At 40.6% G+C, this 20,398-nt stretch overlaps 1 protein-coding gene across 17 annotated transcripts in view; it reads right to left on the reverse strand.

Annotated features, from left to right (window-relative positions):
• CELF2 (CUGBP Elav-like family member 2) overlaps nt 1-20,398 on the reverse strand; it is a 557,307-nt gene that overhangs the window by 48,304 nt on the left and 488,605 nt on the right. For all 17 annotated transcript variants that reach the window (XM_058669492.1, XM_058669491.1, XM_058669481.1 and 14 more), the window contains 2 exons: nt 18,240-18,398; nt 8,162-8,225 (listed from right to left, as the gene is read on the reverse strand). In XM_058669492.1, coding sequence (XP_058525475.1) covers nt 8,162-8,225; nt 18,240-18,398 — 223 coding nt within the window. The remainder of the gene's footprint in view (nt 1-8,161; nt 8,226-18,239; nt 18,399-20,398) is intronic.

The raw sequence follows: 20,398 nt of genomic DNA on the forward strand, positions 1-20,398 counted from the left end.
TTCACCCTTTAACTAGATTAATAACTTCAGTATCATCTGCAAGAAAGATAATGGTAGTAAGAATAAAACATGTATTGGGTATGCTCAGTACTGTATATGTGACCTTTCATTTAATATTCACAACAAACCCACATGACATAAGCACTATTGCTACATGTTAGAGGGGGAATCAGATACGATGATGTCAAAACATCCGTTACCCACTTATTGAGAGCCATTCCCTTAAGCTGTAAGGAGCTGGATGGGCTAATAGGTGGTCACGGTCCCTTCTCTGTTGGAATGAGGAAAGGGGAGTCTCCACAAGTGGACACGATGCTTGTTTCTGCCCAGAAAGTGCTTTTAACAGGCGCCATTCTACCTTTGAGTTTCTAGTTATACCATGAGAATGGAAAGAAGTTGCCAGTCACACCCTTCTGATGACTTTATCAAGAGCAAGCTACACAGGGTTATAATTCTGGCCGCCTTCTGATGGGTTTTGTCCCCACTCTCCTGTTGATTATTAGCTGTTATTCTGCTCACTTGATTTGTGCTTAAACGATACCACATCCACCATTTTCTCAGGTTTTTCTGTCTTAAAAAGCTCCTCCTAAAGTTGTGGCAGGAGGTTTCTATCTTCAATAAATCTTGCTGTGCTCAATGAAATTGTCCACATGAAAATTCTTTTTTCATGTTAGACAAAAACCAAGGCTGCTTTTGTCTTTTGCATAGAAATGTCCTGCAACGAAGCCACAGTCTTAGGTCAATGTAATGAAATTTCTGCTTTCTTCCCTACGTGCCTATCCTCTTTTTGCTGACTTTGCCTCATCACGAGTGTCCTTCTGACCCCTTGGTCCCCATCTGGAGTTTCTGTAGCCTGTCCTTTTCATCCTCCTGATTTGGTCTCCATTTACTTCAATAAACTCCACACCTCAGAGAAATTTAAGAGGGTTCCAGAAGGAGCAGCAGGGACTGAGAAAAAGGGGTGATATACCAAGCATCTAGTAGTTTCAAGAACATCAGATAAACGCTCTCAGGCAGGACCAAAAGTAGGTCCCACTTAACAGTCTGCTCTCAGCTCAGCTGGGAGTATCTGCATCCCAGAGGCAGAGACTATGATTGTGACTTTATCTTCATTAGTAATAGCTAAGCACACAGCTTATCAGAAACCACGCCGTAACTATTTTGCTCTCTAAATTACTTCGTCAATTCTTTGATTTCTTAATGTGACTTCTTTTGCTTCTATGATGAGAATCCCATGTACTCCAGATCCCTGGATTCGGTTTCAACAACCTTCAATGAACAAATGAATCCAAGGCCTCTTCTCAATACTGAGCCTACTACATGTTGTGTTTCTACCCCCGAAATGGCAGTCACCTCAATTCAGGGATTCTGAGGCTGGACAGGCTGCTGTTAGGATTCAGGAGGAGACTGTGAACTCCTTGAGATTTTATGCCAAAGTGCACAGGATGTGTGTACTGAAAGTTTTTCGGGGAAGAACTCCATAGCTCCCCTAGAAAACCTGGAAGGGATACAAATGCTGGCAGAAAACCACTGAAGAGGGGGCCTGGGTTGCAGTGTGACGGTGTCACATGAGAAAAGAAGAAACCAGAGCTGAGCTGTGAGTGGCAACATACAGAGGATAGGAAATGTTCCCTTTTTTATCCTATAGAACAAGTGTATGCACGCATGTGCACGCACATGAAACAGGAGCCCAACAGGCCAGAGACTGCGGACATCTGCAGTGTGAAACGGAGGCAGGACCCAAGTGGAGTCTGGAGCTAGGAACCTTAAGAGGCAGCATGGGGACCCAACAGGACCTGCTCCTCCTGTTCAGGAGGCTGCAGGGCAATAAAGCACCTTCTTTTCCTTTCTAGGGCATTCTCCATGGAGCCAGAGTCCTGAGACCTGTTCTCTAACCAATCCTTCTCAAGAACACTCTCACGGTAGCTCCTGGTATTCTAAATGCTACCAATATCTCTTGCCCTCTGCCACATCACCATAATCATCCCAGTACACAGGTTTCTTGACCGGTCACTGGCAGTAATATTTACCCCTGGTGAGTATGACTGATATTTTTTTGGTTCTTCCTACCACAAAGGTGCCTATAGTGAGGGGAAAAGGAAAGGATATTTTGGGGGAAAGGAAGCTGGCTAGGGCAGCTGTGTGAGGACAGCCTCACACTCACTGTCATCCTGCACTTCCTTAACCACACTAGACTTCCTAGCACACATGTTCAACCCTGAGTCTGCTCCTAAAGGGAGACAAAAGTCCACTCAGCTCCGAGTTATTGTCCCCTGGAGCTGGGTGGAGGCAACAGAGATTGTTCCAAGGGCAGCCTAAGCTCAGTTTCTGCTTTCATTCTTGGAATTCCTATTTGTCACTTTTCTTCCTTTGGAGTGAATGAGTGAGGCCTGCCCTAGTCCTCTCTCCCAGCTCCTCTCGCAGGTGCCTCGTTGGTGCCTACTCCTGTCCTGCTCCCACACAGTCATTCTGAAAGGGCACCAGGAACAGAGGCACTCATCACCCAGCACTGCGTGGGAAGCTGGTTCCGGCCTGGCAAAACAGTTCTTTTCTGAGGAAAAAAAAAATCCGTGACATTTAACTTCACAGCACTCTGTTAAGAAGGGCACCCCTTAAAATCAGGGGAAACAAGCTGGGTGACTAAAGAAGCAAAACATTTAAATCACTTTCAGGAAATCTAACAACGTGTCTCTATCAAAATGACACACACTCAAAAGTTGGGAATACAGGGATTCAACTTTCATTCCTTATTACTTGGGGGAAAAAAACCTCCTTAAAAATGAAAAAATAATATGTACAAAACAGATGTGCAATATGCCTACTTGAAACCTAAGATTTTAAAAAAATTATTTATAAGGAGAAGGGCATGAGAATTTAATTTAATGTTCACCTAAGGTAATTTTGTGTCTTATTGTTCATAGCAATTACCATAAATCTGCATATCAATAAGCGAGAACAGATGTCAGTTGTTACAAGTGCTTGCCAATCAGGTCTGTTAAAAAGTGACAGATGGGCGGTTATAGAACATCCTCATAAGGCCTATTAGCACATTCACAGGAAGTATCAGCGATGCTGTGGGGTGCAGGAGATCCAGCTTTGGGAAGAACCCTGGGGTCTTTGTGGGTCTAAGATGAACACTTCCCAATGCTGGGAGTGTGTTCTATTTGAGCCTCTTAAATCCCTACTACATTGGTTTTGCAAATGTCTTCCCTATTCTCCACTTGTGATGGTCTTCTCAGAGAATGAATCACTAATTAATAAAAGGGGAGCTATTTTGTTGTTTACAGCAAATATTTGCACTCCACAATTTTATTGTTATATTTGAACCTTAGGCCACATACTCTAAGGCAAGGGAATGAATACCAGCTTTACTGAAAAGCTGAATTAAAAATGAAGCAGCTTCCCTCCGTGTTCAGCAACAGAGACTATCTTCAGCCAATGAGTTTATATAATTTCTGTAATTTACTTAACAACAGTTCCTCACACTAGAAAAAGAAATTCCTCTGACAAAGAAAAGCTCATTTTTAATACATTTGAAATGTTTTTCCAGTATGAGGAAAGGCTGTTTTCCTGTTACTCTATCAGAAAAGCTTCCTTTTTAAGAGTTTGGGTTTCTATCTGAGGCTCTGGCTTTGTTGTTTGGCTTGCTAAATCATTTGTTTAACGCACATCACCTCTGCCTGTGTTTATATAAAATGGGCCTCTACTGGCTGAGACACAGAGCCCTGTTTTACGAGTCTGGGCAAACAGCTCAGGTTTTGGATCAGGCTGAGTGGGACATGAAATGTGGATTTTCCTCTTACTTCTACAATGACTACTGATGAATTTTTAACCTCGCTAAGCCTCAGCTGTTCACTAGTAAATGGGATATCAATAACATGGTAGCTTCTACCTCATAAATTTGTGATATTTGATAATTAGATGTATCAAACCATATCATGCTGCTTAACTGGCCCTGTGGTCTTATGTAACTTACTTATTAACCTTTTTATACTTCTGTTTTTCTAGTTGTAATGAAATAGTAACAAGGTGGTGCTTTTGTTCTTGGTAGATTGTGAAGACAAACTGCAAGACAATTACAAGGAGATCTGTTTGAAAAACTGAAATACTATATTTGACTTTTGGTCATGGTCCTCCTTTGAGACATGTGTTTTGAAGAAATTAAATACATTGGAAAGATTCTTTTCCTTTATTCTTTTCTTCAAGAAAAAGCCAGACTCAGCTCAAACTCAGACCCCATGTTTCTGATATTTCAGAAGTCCTTGGAACAAAAACCAGTTGAACCAGGAAATAGAGAGGTTTTAAGGGGGAAATAAATTCAGTTTACTTCAAAGTGACACAAAACGTACACACAAAAGCATTTAGCTTACGAATATGTGATCCTAATCATTTTTGTTTTTAAATTCCATTACTATAGATTTATTTTATAAAAATCATAAAACCTAATAAAGTTATTTCTAGTTTGAAAGGAAATCAAAAGTACAGGTAAAACAATACAAGTGATTTTATGGATGCATCTACTTAGTATTTTACCACCTAAAGCTTCTTTTTGTTTTTCTTGGCTTTATTTCCATCTCTACAGAAAATGTTTAACTCTTACAAATGAGGTTTTTCGTATCTCCAGCTATAAGCCTCAATCATCCAAAGGATGCACTAATTGAGATCTGTTCCAAATATCGGTTTCTGCAATATTTCACCCACTTTGGTGATAGTGTTCCAACCTAGGCTACTCCAACAGTTTTTTAATGCATTAAGATTAGTACACATTCAATTGCTAACACACAGAAAATTACCACTCCTACAAACCACTTAACACACTTTGACATCAGGTAGGGCTGTAGGATCTCTCAGTCCTTTCAATCCTACTATTGCATGACTTCTGCTGTATCTATCATCTGCCAGGTTCTCTGTAACAGATTTTGTTGTATACAAACTATTTCCACACACCCTCAACAACTTGTTCCTGAAAAAACTGACATTAGCTCCTACATACACACACACACACACACACACACACACACACACACACACACTGGCTTACAATAACAGTAAAGTCAAATTTCTTAATTAAAACCTGGACATGTAAGTTCTAGTGACAACATATCTAAAATCTATACTTATGCCTATCAAAATGTAGTTATTCATTCATTCACTCAAAAATGGTCATCAGCATCTTTCACAAGACTAAGAGCTAAGTCCATGAGCTGTGAGTCCATGGTGTCTTGAGACTGAGTGTGGACTGCAGCACAGATTAAATCCAGATTAGTCAGAGAGGGAAGAGAGGGAGGCAGAGAATAATGAAGAAAGGATAGATAGATAGATAGATGGATGGATGGATGGATAGAAGGAAGGAAAGAAGAGGAGAATTCCTCTCACAACTGGGGGACTTGAGAAGGCTGCTTTTAAGTAACTGCTTAGAAGCTTCTAAGACGTCATCCACCACAATCACATCATGATACTAATACAGACAAATGTGAAGGGCAAACATTAGATCACACTTTTGGGACAGAGCAAGAGCAGTCATATAACTTTATTGGGTAAATACTACTCCGAAGCTTCAGTCTTTCAAATATTTAGCAACAGAAGGACTTGATTATACTTCTTCATAGAAACTGCCCAGAGGACAAAATTGTGACATCTACATCTTGAATACTCTAGATAGTCAAGATGATGGTTCACAGCAGACTGTATAGCTTTTGATTTCACAGCCTATACAGACAGCACATTGAATTTAATATGCTTGAGTTTCAAGAAGTGGTTATTTTAGAATACGCAGAGCATTTACAGATGTTTTTAAGATCTCTACACGCACCTTGGAAGGTGATTCACAGGTACCTTGAGATTTCACAGGGGCACACAGAGCACCCAAATGCTAACATCCTGACCCATTGCTGGTATAGCAAAGGCTCAAGTATCCTAATGGAAAATGACAGAGCATTTTGCCCACCCAGGAAGACAGGCTCAGCATTAGCCTCAGGATCCAGTCAACTGCAGGAGGAGTCAGAGAGCCAGGGGTGGGGTGGGAGACTGGGTGCTTCTTCCAAGGAAAGTCCCTAATTTTGCATGTAAGGGGGGACCATATTATCAGAACCTTCCGATAGCTAGAGATGTGACAAATAGGACATTTATTTTAGAGCTTACAATTGGGAGGTCTTTCCCCCCCCCCTTCTAAATCACAGAGAATTCTGAGTATTTTACTTATGCCTTCTCAAAATGAAAAAAGAAATCAACCATTCAACATGATTCTTAATTCTTAATTTCCTCATGAAAGCTTAATTCATAAATACTGCAATGATTTAACTATATCATCTCAAGATATATTTTTCCTAATAATTCAGAAGTCATCCACCACAATCACATCATGATACATAATATTACCTTCCTTGGCTCAGTGTTAAATCAGGATATCAGCATGGAAGGTGGCACAGTAGATGCTGGAAATGCGAATGGATCTAATGTTCAGAATGTAAGTCAGCAGTATTTTTTATTAGAGACCAATGCACACCACCACACAGGGAGCCACCATTAGCCTGTGGGCCACAGTGAAAGGCTGGACTGCCCATCCAAAACACACAGAGGGAGCAAGTTCTTGAAAATCTTTCCAGAGTCATTCAAAGTGAAACAAGAAAAAACATGAACATGTGTTTGAAAAAAAAATAAGCACAGGAAAATTTTCATAGTGACAGATAAAGATATTTGGCTTTTATGTTGCATGTTCAGGTTCGTTTCATTGATTCAGGGTGTCCTTGATTAAAGCAGACTCTGCTTGATTTGAATATGCCAAAAACCTGTTCTTTGCCTTCTCTCTCTCCCTTATCCTTCTGGAATCAAACAAGCAAAAAGTGTTCTAACTGCTTCTCGCGGCAGGTTAATGGGCACCTGTGTTCTGATTTATTGCACATACTGCCTTCCCTGGCTCAGTGTTAAGTCAGGATATCAGCATGGAAGGTGGCACAGTAGGAATGACCTTTCGCTAATCACTGCACCTCAGTTACGACTGGCACAGCTCATTATACAAAAGAATCCTTCAATGAGCAGGCTTTCAAATGCAGTTACACTTTGATTTTCTAGAGAACAAAGATTATACTTCCAGGTAAAAGCTTCGGATGCACAATTCTGTCAACTGAGTTACTAAAGTAAAAAAAAAGGCACCATGTTAATTGTCTGTCGTTATCAAGGGACTGCAAACTGTATCAAAAAAAGGCCTGCAGTCTTGGCTTTCATTATGGAGGTCAGAACATTTTTATTGACTCCCTATTATTAAAATTTTAGAGGGATGTCAATCATTTTCATTGCCTCAGATATAGGAATCTTGTTCGGAATACCCCAGCAATCAAAACCATTTACAAAAACAGCACATGGCTGGAGAGTATACTGCACAGAAATTCTCAGCTCCTTCCTCTTATAACTGTAATTTTTATATTAAATGTATTAATTTTATTATTTTATGATACAGTTCCACAGGCTCTGGGATTTGCTTTCCGCTTCCCCAAACCTACCTCCCTTCACTGATTTCCCCTTTATCATTAAAATAGTATAGTGTTTCATAATTAGTAGTAAGTCCATCATTCTGCTATTTCAGCATATCCTGACATTGTAGGTATGGACAATAGCAGAGATTTCAGTATCCTAGTGTCAAGATATATTTAACAGTTTCATTGGGAGTCCATCTTTAATCTGGAAGCACAGATGAAAATTCTATCTTCACATCTGTCTATCACACAGTAACCACAATCCTCTTAAATGAGAAACCATAAAACAAAATATACAACAGGAAGAAAAATTAGAAATTTACAACAACATGAAGTTAAATTACATGCTATTGTATGACCAATGTGTTGCTGAAGAAATAAGAAAATCAAAAACCTTGAAGCAAACGATGCTACCCTATGACCTATGAGTCAGTGAAGAAATAAGTGAAAAAAAAAAAACTTCTTTGGATAAATGAAAATAAAAACAAAAACATCAACCCCCTTGAGATGTAGCATTACTGCCAACGCCCAGTGATGGGTATGCAGGAAGTACAAGAGGTGGGAGAGCTTCCCTAGAGTGGCAGGTGCCAATTTTAACAACCCAAATTAGGAAAATAGTTCTTATTTCCCCCCCGCTTTTCTTTCCCTTCTGGACATGGTCCAAAAGACAGACACGCATCACAACTTACCAGCCATTTGCTGAATGCCACTGAATGCACCCAGGTTGCTGGAGGAGGTGGCCTGCTGCAGAAGCTGCAAGGGAACGAAGAGGTGTTAAAATCAGACAGTGCCCACCGGAGAGTAACTCCAGTTTCCTTGACATGTATACAGTCAGTTGCTACTGCCTATTGATGGACTGACGGTCCCCAGAGTTGGGAGTGTAAATCCATATTAATGCCTAATCTTTAATAAGAAACACAGACGCTGGGGAAACTAACACTGCTGCCTTAAAACAATCAATTTATTCTTTTAAACAACCAGGTGTTAAACCTATTGAAACTAACATAGCATGACTAATTGTATCTCTCTGTAGTCTACTCATTGCTCTAACTCATCTCTGTCAATCAAGGTACATTCTATCCCTCTTCCTTTCCTTCAGTTCAGTTTCCTTAATTTCTCATTAGAAGCACATGGACTCCCTGACTCTTTTAGGCTAAAATAAGAACATTACCATAACACTGGACATAAATGTACCTACTCTTAGCTGTGCAATTATAGTGTCACTGTATGACCAGGTAAACAACCATTTTCTTGAGCGTCTTCCTTGGCAAAGAAGTTGACCAACGCAGAAAAGGCCTATTTGAAACTATGCTTCACTATAGACTCTTAAAAAAAGAGACAACATCTCTCTGCATTTCTCTGTAGTTTTCAAAAAGCACGTTTTCCTGCCTCAGAACCCGTGGGTGCCACAGGCAAAGACACACGGCTCCTGCTCTGAAGGGCTCCCATCCTTGCCCAATGCATTTGAACTGTAGGTTAATGTAATAGCTGTCCTAAGTGTCTGACTGGATTGATTCTCAATTTGGTAAAATAGGTCAACACAGATACAATTTGGATATGGTACAAGCATGCAGTTATTGCCAATGTTCAAATGTGAACACAACAAAGCACAATTTTGCCAATCTGTTACAGAAGTACTGTTAAAGTACCCCATGATGGGGAGGAGCAGGATGGATTCACTATCTTAAAATAGCTTTCAGAATGTGTTTGTAGCTGTGCAAAACAGAACATGGAACACTGCTTGTTCCTCTCATCAAGTGCAGGTCTCTCTGATCTATCAGAAAAGCTCTACAATCAGAGATGACTCCAAACGGACTCGTATCAACTGACATGAGAGTGAGTACCAAGCAGAGTGGAATGTCAGTACTCAATTAAACCTGTCTTGAGTACAATAATATTGTGGGACTTACGGGTGTGACACCCAGAAAAGCATCTTCAGTGTTCACTCATTCCTTGCAATATATTAATTTCTCTCTCTCTGTCTCACACAGACACACACACAAACACACAAAGAAATACGTGAATGAGGGAAGGAAGGGATCACCCATTTTAACACAGAAATATCTTAGGTTTAACTGAGTTTTTCATTTTTTAATGCTTCTATTCCTCAACTCCCCTCCTTATATTAGATTTTTAAAGAATTAAAGCAGGACCTAGCATGATGGCACAGGGGCTACTTCCTGCCTTGCATATCGGTGCGGTTGTGTCCTGGCTTCTCTACTTCCCATCCAGCTCCCTGCTTGTGGTCCCTGGGAAAGCAGTGGAGAATGGCCCAAAGTCTTGGGGCCTTGTGCCTGCATGGGAAACCTGGAAAAAGCTCCTGGCTCTGGATCAGCTCAGCCACATGGGGAGTGAGCCAGTGGATGGAAAATCTGTCTCTCCTCTCGGTAAATCTGACTTTCCAATAAAAAATAAATCTTCAAAAAAAAAAGAATTAAAGTAAAATTAAATTAGTTTTGAGGGTATTTTGTGGAACCAGTAACACCTATTCAGCTAAGCACCATTAAACCTAGGCTATTTCCAAGAGAGAACCAGGGTAGAATATGTCAGTCAACACAGAGACGGAGACTGCCTCGGGAGCCAGACCCATGTCTGAGGAAAGCAGTTTCAAATTAACAGGGTCTGAACAAGCACTGCTACACTGGAATCAAAGCCCCCTGACAGGAAAAGCACAGTAAGTGCTTATCAAAATGTGTTCTTAGAATTGAGGCTCAGATTAATCTTCCTTCAGGTATGGAAATAATTTGCAGATGCTGTCACAGAGCATGTGCCAGTCATTTCTGTGAGTTTTGCACCTTAAGAGATGAGCCACAAGACTGGGTGAGGCTAGGCGCAAAGGTCTTGCTTTGGGAAACTGGACTCATAGGAACTAGGAAAAGGTAAGTTGGATGTCATATTTAGATAAACCTCTGAAAAGCACAATAAAACGGATAGACTGTTAATACTTGAACAACTCAAACTTGTGAAAAACAAACAACCATTAAACCAAACGCATTATTTTTTAAAGAAAGCTTCCGGGCCCGGCAGCGTGGCCTAGCGGCTAAAGTCCTCGCCTTGAAAGCCCCGGGATCCCATATGGGCGCCGGTTCTAATCCCGGCAGCTCCACTTCCCATCCAGCTCCCTGCTTGTGGCCTGGGAAGGCAGTTGAGGACGGCCCAAAGCACTGGGACCCTGCACCCGCATGGGAGACCCGGAAGAGGTTCCAGGTTCCCGGCTTCGGATCGGCGCGCATCAGCCCGTTGCGGCTCACTTGGGGGGTGAATCATCGGACGGAAGATCTTCCTCTCTGTCTCTCCTCCTCTCTGTATATCTGGCTGTAATAAAATGAATAAATCTTTTAACAAAACAACAACAACAACAACAAAAAAACCTATCCAGATTGATAGGTCAGAAAAATGACATGACAGAGCATGTCTTTTTAACAGAACATCTGACAGAATCGCTCATGAGATCCTTGTGGAGAAGATGTAGAAACAGGAGAGGAGGAGTCAAGATTGCCGACAGAGCTAGACCGATGTGACCGGGGCCGGAAAGTGAGGGACAGGAGCAGACAGAAGTGAGTGTGAGAGGAAGAGAATCGCAGGGACCACTGTGGGAAATCCCCCAGTGCCGCCAGGACTGAGAAAGTCGGTACATAACAGTGAAATAGACACAAAAGGCTGTGACCTGCAACCTGAACGGGTGAAGGAGGGCGCCCCAGGCTGCGGAGACTCAAGCGAAATTTTGTGAGCAAAATTTGGGGAGCAAACTTCGGTGAGTCACTAACATAGGGAAGAACCTGCCCTTAGCAGGCGGTGAGGGGCAGGCGGATCTTGGGAACAAAACACGGTGAAGGGTGCTTGAACTGAACAATCTGCAGCAGGCTTGGAACCAGGTGGTCAGCCAGAGGAGAGGGCGCCTAGGCAGAGAAACAAAGAGACTGGGTGAACCTGGGAATTGGAACCCTCCCGCACTAGGTTGCGTCAATTTCAGGGCCATGAAAACTTCACATAAGGGAGACCTAATATCTACAGTTAAAATCACTCTGGTTTGAGGTGCCCACAAGATCGCAGAGTTGTGGGAATGAAGAAAGGGGAGGGGAAGCAAGCACACCAGGAAGAAGAAAAAAAAAAATTCAAGGTCAGCAATAACTAGGGTCACCCACAAGGTGTCAGCAGAGGTCAAGGGTTAGAAGTAAGCAGTAAGAGCTCCAGTGATGCAATTGGCTAGCATGCAGTACTTACACAGAAGTGAGCACTAAATCTCAAGTACCCCAACAATGTAGCAGAGGCTAATACCAGAAAACACAAAGACATGGGGCGAGGTCACAGGAAAAGAAATGAGTCAGAGGAAGTAGCCAATGCCACTCCAAAAAGTCACCCAAAGGCCTGGTCAATCGCAGAGATGACAGATGAAGAAATTGACTATCAGACAGGAAATTCAGAAAAATAATTATAAAATTCTTCAGAGACAATGCAAAACCATGGGAGGAGCTCAAGGAATTAAAAAAAAATCACAGATCACAGAAACAAAATTAGTCAAAAATGAGATCCTTGACTTGCAGCACAAAGTTGAGGGTTTATCCACCAGAACTGGTACAGCAGAAGACAGGATCTCCGAATTGGAAGTTTTTATATTATTGAAAGGAATGATCCATCAGGAAGTGACTACCAATATAAACATCTACATGCTAAACACCAATGCACCCAGCTTCGTGCAGCAGTTACTGACGGACTTAAGGGGAGACACAGATGCAAATACAATAACCCTAGGAGACCTCAACACCCCACTAACACCAATAGACAGATCAACAAGACAAAAACTCAACAAACAACAGAACTCACACAAAAAATAGAACAACTGGACTTAGTAGATATTTACAGAACCTTTCATCCTACGGATGAAGAATATACTTTTTTTTCCAGCAGTCCATGGCATCTTCTCCAGGATTGACCACATGATAAGGCACCAAGCAAGTCTAACTAACTTCAAAAAAATTGGAATCATACCATGCACTTTCTCAGACCACCAAGGAGTGAAACTGGAAATCAATAATTCAAAATGCCCTAGGAAATATGTAAACTCTTGGATGTTGAACCATATGCTATTACATGAACAATGGGTCAGAGAAGAAATTAAAGATGAGATAAAAAAATTATGAAAACCAATGAAAACTCAAATACAACTTCCAAAACTTGTGGGACACCGCCAAAGCAGTGCTACATGGTAAGCTCATTGCAATTGGTGCTTATGTCAAGGCCCAATAAAGACACCAAATACAGCAATTAAACACACACCTCCAGGAATTGGAAAAACAGCAGCAAAATGACCCCCCAAAATAATAGGAAACAAGAAATCATCAAAACAAGGGAGGAGATAAACCAAATAGGAATAAAAAAACTATACACAAAATCAACAAACCAAAAAGATGGTTTTTTGAGAAGATAAACAAAATAGACACCCCACTGGCCCGACTGACAAAGAAAAAACAGGAGAAAGCGAGAATTAACAGCATCAAGGATGAAAAAGGCAACGTAACGACAAACACGGTAACCATGAAGAACATAATTAGAAATTATTACAAAGAACTGTACTCCAACAAATCAGAAGACCACAAGGAAATGGGAAGGTTCTTAGACTCCCACAACTTACCAAAACTTAGCCCAGAGGCAACAAAAGACCTGAACAAACCCATAACCCAGGCAGAAATTGATTCAGTGATTAAAGATCTCCCAAGAAAGAAAAGCCTAAGTCCAGACAGTTTCACTGCAGAATTCTACAAAACATTCCAAGCAGAGATAACCCCAATCCTCTATAAACTCTTCAAAGTGATAGAAAAGGAAGCAACCCTTCCAAACTCATTCTATGAAGCCAACATCACCTTAATTCCAAAACCACATAGAGAATTAGCAGAGAAGGAAAACTACAGACCAATCTCCCTGATGAACATTGATGCTAAGATCCTCAATAATATCCTAGCCAATAGAATTCAAAAACACATCAGACAGATCATTCATCAAGATCAAGTAGGATTCATCCCTGGAATGCAGGGATGGTTCAACATTCGTAAATCGATAAATGTGATACACCACATCCAAATACTGAAGAATAAAAATCATATAATAGTATCAGAAAAAGCTTTCGACAAAATCCAACACCACTTTATGCTAAAAACCCTAACCAAGGCAGGCATGGAAGGAACAATCCACAACATAATCAAAGCAATATATGAAAACCCAACACCAGCATCATACTGAATGGAGAAAAACTGGAACCCTTCCCACTGAGATCTGGAACAAGACAAGAATGTCCGCTATCACCACTGCTATTCAACATAGTCCTCGAGGTACTCACAGATGCCATAAGACAAGAAAAAGAAATCAAAGGAATTCAAATGGGAAATGAAGAAGTCAAGCTTTCACTATTTGCAGATGACATGATCGTTTACATAGAAGAACCAAGAGACTCAATACAGAGACTGCTAGAACTTATACAAGAGTTTGGTAGAGTGGCAGGGTACAAAATAAATGAACAAAAATCAACAGCCATAGTGTATGCAAACAGCCCCAAGATGAAAAAAGATCTAACCAGCAAGATACCATTCAAAATAACAGAGAAAAGTATGAAGTATCTAGCAATAAACGTAACCAAAAGCATAGGAGACCTCTTTGAAGAAAACTACAAAACACTTAAAAAAGAAATTGAGGAAGACCTCAAAAGATGGAGAAACAGATCATGCTCCTGGATAGGTAAAATCAATATCATTAAAATGTCCATACTACCAAAAGCAATATATACATTCAACGCAATCCCAATCAAATTACCTAAAATATTCTTCATAGAACTGGAAAAAATGATACAACGGTTCATCTGGAAATACAAAAAAACATGAATAGCTAGAACCACCCTGAAGAATAGGACATTAACAGGGGAAATCACAATTCCGGACCTCTGGACATACTATAGGGCAGTGGTTATCAAAACAGCCTGGTACTGGCACAAAGATAGAGAGGAGGATCAATAGAGCAGAATAGAAACACCAGAAGGGAACCCACACAGATACAGCCAAATAATCTTTGACAAAAAAACAGACAACAATCCAGGCAACTGGGAAGGTCTCTTCACTAAATGCTGTTGGGACAACTGGTTAATAGCCTGCAGAAACAAGAAGATAGACTCACATCTTTCACCATACACTAAGATCGAATCTAAATGGATAAAAGACCTAAACCTACATCCAGAAACCTTCAAACTTTTGGAAGAAAATGTTGGAAACACCCTGCAAGATTTAGGTGTAGGCCCTGACTTCCTAAAAAAAACACCAAAAGCAATAGCAATCAAGACCAAAATAAACAAATGGGACTACATTAAACTAGGAAGCTTCTGTACAGCAAAGGGAACATTCACAGCAACCCACAGAATGGGAGAATACCATGCCAATTAACTCCATAATGTTGCAAACTGTTGTTGACATTATGTTATGGCTTTTAAGTGGTCATAACAATATTCTACCAGCTCTGCTTTTAGACCAGAGATGGTCTCCCCAAGAAACTGTTGAATTTATCTGGACAATAAGATGCTGGACTCTATGCTTGGTACATGCTTGCAATGAAAAAATCATGACTGGATTTGAACTGTAATACTGCAACAAGGTGGAGTAATCCACCATGGGGGGAGGGTCTGGGGAGGGGTTTGGGGAATCCCAGAGCCTAGGAAACTGTGTCATAAAATGAAATGAAATAAAAAAAAGATGTAGAAATAGCTGGAAGGTGGGAGTGAACTTGGTCAACGGTCAGATATTAACAACTCAGATAAAGATGGGAACAGTATGCTTGTTACAATCAGTGGTGTGCTAAATCGCCATATCCTAGCAGACCCACTGAGCACTGGGATGGGAGGGGTAAAAGACGAACATAATCCGAGCTGTATCCACAGGGCCATCACAGAAACAATCTTACAAGACAGAAAGGACATGTGGAGCTAAAATCCCACTGACCACTAACAACTGTGCAATCTGGGATGAGGTTAAACAGCCTCTTTAAACCTCCCCTTCCTCATCTTAACCATCAGGATAAGCTCACCTTTCAAGGTGACAGGGAGAACTCTTTACACAACCATATAGTGTATAGTTTCTGCTACCAAGTACAGCTAATGAATGATACCACCTTAAGAGGGAGAATAAACACGTACAGTAACAGAATCAGGACACTACAGTAGTGTCTGAATATGCATGCTTTTTCTCTCTTGGGGCTGAGATAGAAGACCAAAATTCACAAAATGAAAATTAAATGAATAAATGAGAAGTTCAGAAACTTAGATGGAAGATTCTTCACTGCCTTTAGTTCCCATGTCACATGATTACCACAAATGCCCCTTTCAAGTTACAGTGAGCTAGATCTCACTTTGTCCTGCTCATTCTTACTAGGCAAGTAACTTCCAATTCTAGTCACAGGATTTCAATAAAGACACTGATAAAAACAAAATGGAGAGCAGAAAGGAAAAAGAACAAAAATTCAGAAACCATGAAATGTAACAGATGAAAGAAAAAGGTCTGTGGAGCCTGACTTTTTTTGTTTGTTTCAAATAGATAAAGTAATATACTGTCAATACCGTTCCACTGGGAAAATCCAAAATGATAAAAAGCCTGGTTGCAAGAGATCTCAATTAGGTCCTATTAATCACCCATAGTGTTTTTGTCAAAGATTATTTGGCTGTATCTGTGTGGGTTTCCTTCTGGTGTTTCTATTCTGCTCCATTGATCTTCCTCTCTATCTTTGTGCCAGTACCACGCTGTTTTGATAACCACTGCCCTATACTATGTCCAGAGGTCCGGAACTGTGATTCCCCCTGCTAACTTCCTGTTCTTCAGGATGGTTCTAGCTATCCGTGGTTTTTTGTGCTTCCAGATGAACTCAGGCAAATGGGAAGGTCTGTTCAATAAATGCTGTTGGGACAACTGGTTAATAGCCTGCAGAAACAAAAAAATAGATCCACATCTCTCACCATACACTAAGATCAGATCTAAATGGGTAACAGATCTAAACCTACATCCAGAAACCTTCAAACTTTTGGAAGAAAATGTTGGAAACACACTGCAACACTTAGGGGTAGGCCCTCACTTCCTAAAAAAGACTCCAAATGCAGTAGAAATCAAGACCAAAATAAACAATTGGGACCTCATCAAACTAAGAAGCTTCTGTACAGCTAGAGAAACAATCAACAAAGTAAAAAGGCAACCCACAGAATGGGAGATGATCTTCGCATACGACATAGGTGATAGAGGGCTGATCTCCAGAATATACAAAGAGCTACAAAACAACCAAAATGTCAAAACAAACAAGCCACTCAAGAAATGGGCACGGGAAATGGGCAAACACTTCACAAAGGAACAAACCCAAATGGCAAATAAACATATGAAAAAATGCTCAAGTTCCCTGGCAATAAGGGAAATCCAAATTAAAACATCAATGAGGTACCACCTAACGCCAGTAAGACTGGCCCACATGAATAAAAGCACCAACAACACTTGTTGGCGAGGTTGCGGGGAAAAGGGATCCCTACTCCACTGCTGGTGGGGCTGCAGGCTGGTACAGCCTCTATGGAAATCAGTATGGAGAATATTCAAACAACTCAAATTCAACATACCGTATGATCCAGCAATAGCACTCCTAGGAATATATCCAGAACACTTGTTTTATGAGAAACCAACATGCACTCCTATGCTCATAGCAGCACAATCAGTAATTGCAAAAACATGGAAGCAACCAAAATGCCCATCAACAGAGGATTGGATAAGAAAGCTATGGTTCATCTACTCCATGGAATACTACTCAGCTATCAAAAAAAACAAAATGCAGTTCTTTGTGGCCAAATGGGCCAAACTGGAAACCATAATGCTAAGGGAAATGAGCCAATCCCAAAAGGTTAAATACCACATGTTTGCCTTAATTTAAGATGATATGTTATGTATAACATGTTATGTTATGTATGTTATATGTTGTGTATAAACTAAAATTGAAGTATAGGTGAGGTGGTCACAGAAGGTGGCTGGGAACTCGCATCTACTTTTAACATATTGGTTACTCATTACTATGTCAATTAATTCCATAATGATGTAAATTTTTGCTGATGGTATGTTGGAGCTTTCAATTGACTGGGATGATACTCTGCTGGCTCTGTCTTCAGACCAGAGAGGGTATACCTAAGAAGCCGTTGAACTTGACTGGACAATAAGATGCTGGACTCTATGTTTGGTATACGCTTGCAATGGGGGAGTCTCAACTGAACTTGAGCTGTGGTTATGCAACAAGGTGGAGGAATCCACCATGGTGGGAGGGTTTGGGGAGGGGTGGGGAGAACCCAAGTATCTATGTAACTGTGTCACATAATACAATGTAATTAATGAAGTTAAATAATAAATAATTAAAAAAATTTTTATTAAACCAAAAAAAAAAAAAAAAACACCCATAGTGGGTTCTTTACCAGAACTGCCTCAGATTCTTGTTAAAGAACCACCTAGTAAGCATGTTGTGTCTTATCTGTCAAAGGCTGAGCCTTTGAATCACCGGTGGGACTTCTGCCCAGACATCACCAGGCAAGAACTACATTAGTTATGTTCTTAAGCTAATCAATGTAGCTCAGAAAACTATCCTGCATTAATGCTGATCTCAATTATTTTCTGAGACTCAAAACCTACTGACAATGAATTCCTTAGCACACTTAGGGAGAAAGCAGGTTTCAACAGTGCACTGGGCCCATTCTCGCACACTAACTTCTCTCATACTTACCGCCAGGTACTGCGGAGTGAGTCCGCCCAGACCCGTCAGGTTCCCCCAGGTGGCAGTGTTGAGCTGTTGCATCTGTTGTGCAAGCTGCTGCTGCAGACGCCTTTGCTCTTTGTCCTTCTGAGTGTCAGCAAACTTCACCACGATAGGTGAAGAGCAGCCCTGTGGTCAGACACATTGGAAAGCGAAGAGGAAGTTACAGCGTGGTTGACTCCTCTCAGGGTACTCAGTCAGCACTGGCCCTCTCTTTCTCAGACTGCCTTGGAGCACAGTGGAAACACTTATAAACGGTTTGATACTCCTTCTTCTCTGAACGGGTAGCACTGACAGAAAATTTCAGATATTATCATTGGCTTCTCTGGGGGATTTGGGCTTTCCTTGTTTTAATGATTCTACTGCCTCTCCTTCTGTGTTCACGTGGGCTCCTTCAACCTTCCAGGACTTCCTTTGCAACAACACACTTTACCCCTGTTCTTGAATTAAGCTTTCTGGTTTACTTGCCTTAGAGATGGACTTGATGCAATCAGAAGATAACAGAAGGAGGAAAATGCAATGGTAATGGAAACAATCTCTCTCATTTATTTCTTTATTTTCTCATTTTTATTTGCATGTTTTTTAATACTGGAAATGTGAGTACCACATCAATCTGGCAATAATAGGGAGAAGTGGTTTTCATTTTAGGAAATGTATGCAAAAGGAGACATTCAGAAAACATAGGCACTGGCCAAAGTAACTGTATATGTCTTATCAGAAAGACCTTTCTTTTTCCTTCTTGTATCCATTCTATCTGAAATCCCCATTGTAAACCAACCAGCCAACCAACAAACAAAACCCCAAAACCCCAAGACAGTAACAAAAGCAAAAGCAGTCCAACAGAAGCACCATCTAACTGAAAAGAGATACATTGTAAGTGGCAGGAGGAGGAGTCCATGGAGCTTCTTTCCCTAAATTTCCCTAACTCCCTGAATCTTCTCATTCTCGCAAATTTTCCCAGTTTCAATTTCCTTTAAAAGGCAAAGAGTAGGGGTAGTAACAAATAAATGGCCAGGGTTATAAAACAGGCTGAATTCATTTTTGAAGCAGATAAAATCATCTGGGAAAATAACATCCTTCCAACTCAAGCAGGAAGCTCTCCTTTCCAAAGCACCTTTGAAACACTTGCTGCTTTAAGCACTCAGCAGCAACCCGCCTCCCTCTGCAGCCTTTTCTCCTTCCTCAGTATGGCTTGCCTACACATTTCACCACAATTAAAGCTGCTAAATTTTGCTGAGGTAAAAAGAAGTAATTCGACCCAAGTGATTAAATAAAAACTTTTATTGAAACTCAGCAGGATAATAGACCTCTCTCTCTCTTCTCAGAACGGTTATATCCTTATTTAATTGAGCTTTTCTCTTCTAGGCCATTTGGGTCATTTTTCTTTCTTCAACGAAACAAACTTGTATGTCTGCCCTGCCTCCATCATCTTGTGCAGTTTCCGGGGCAGTAGTCTTGAATTCCCCCTCTCTCTTTCATAACTAACTATCTATCTATCTATCTATCTATCTATCTATCTATCTATCTTTTTTAAGTGAGAAAAAATGAGAGGACCAAGCCCGTGAACTTCCAGCCTAGCAGTTTCCAGGTCTGGTAGGCAGAATCGTTGCATGAAATTTAAATGTCAGTCAACAGCACAAAAATAATATTTCCACTGAAAAAAATTCCAGAATTAATTATTTATCATCTCCATTCTTCAACATTTTGTCACTGTAAAGACAGCAAAATAGCCTGAATCTAGAAGTCACACAGAGAATGGGTTTTGCACGGAAAGGGGTATTACTGTTGTGTAACATTTGTTTCATTACACATTACAGCATCCCCTTCCAACAGTACCTTCATTGTTTCACTTCTTAAGTACTAAACAGTGCTATGAAAGCAAAAAAAAGATTTGGCTAAAGGTTATGACTTAAAAATGACTATACTGTGAAACAGGGGGAAAAGGGATGTAGGGAAAGGTGGAGAGATGGGTAGTACAATATAAAATCAATGGTTTTTAAGATCTTAAGATTCATATAAGTTTGGGTTAGATAAAACATCTTGATTAGAGATGTGTATCAGAGTCCTGAAAGTAATGTAGAAAACCAAGCTGGTTCAGTGATACGATTACAGTGGGATTGCATTATATG

The sequence above is a fragment of the Ochotona princeps genome, chromosome 10 (genome assembly GCF_030435755.1).
Source record: "Ochotona princeps isolate mOchPri1 chromosome 10, mOchPri1.hap1, whole genome shotgun sequence".
Taxonomy (NCBI): Eukaryota; Metazoa; Chordata; class Mammalia; order Lagomorpha; family Ochotonidae; genus Ochotona; species Ochotona princeps.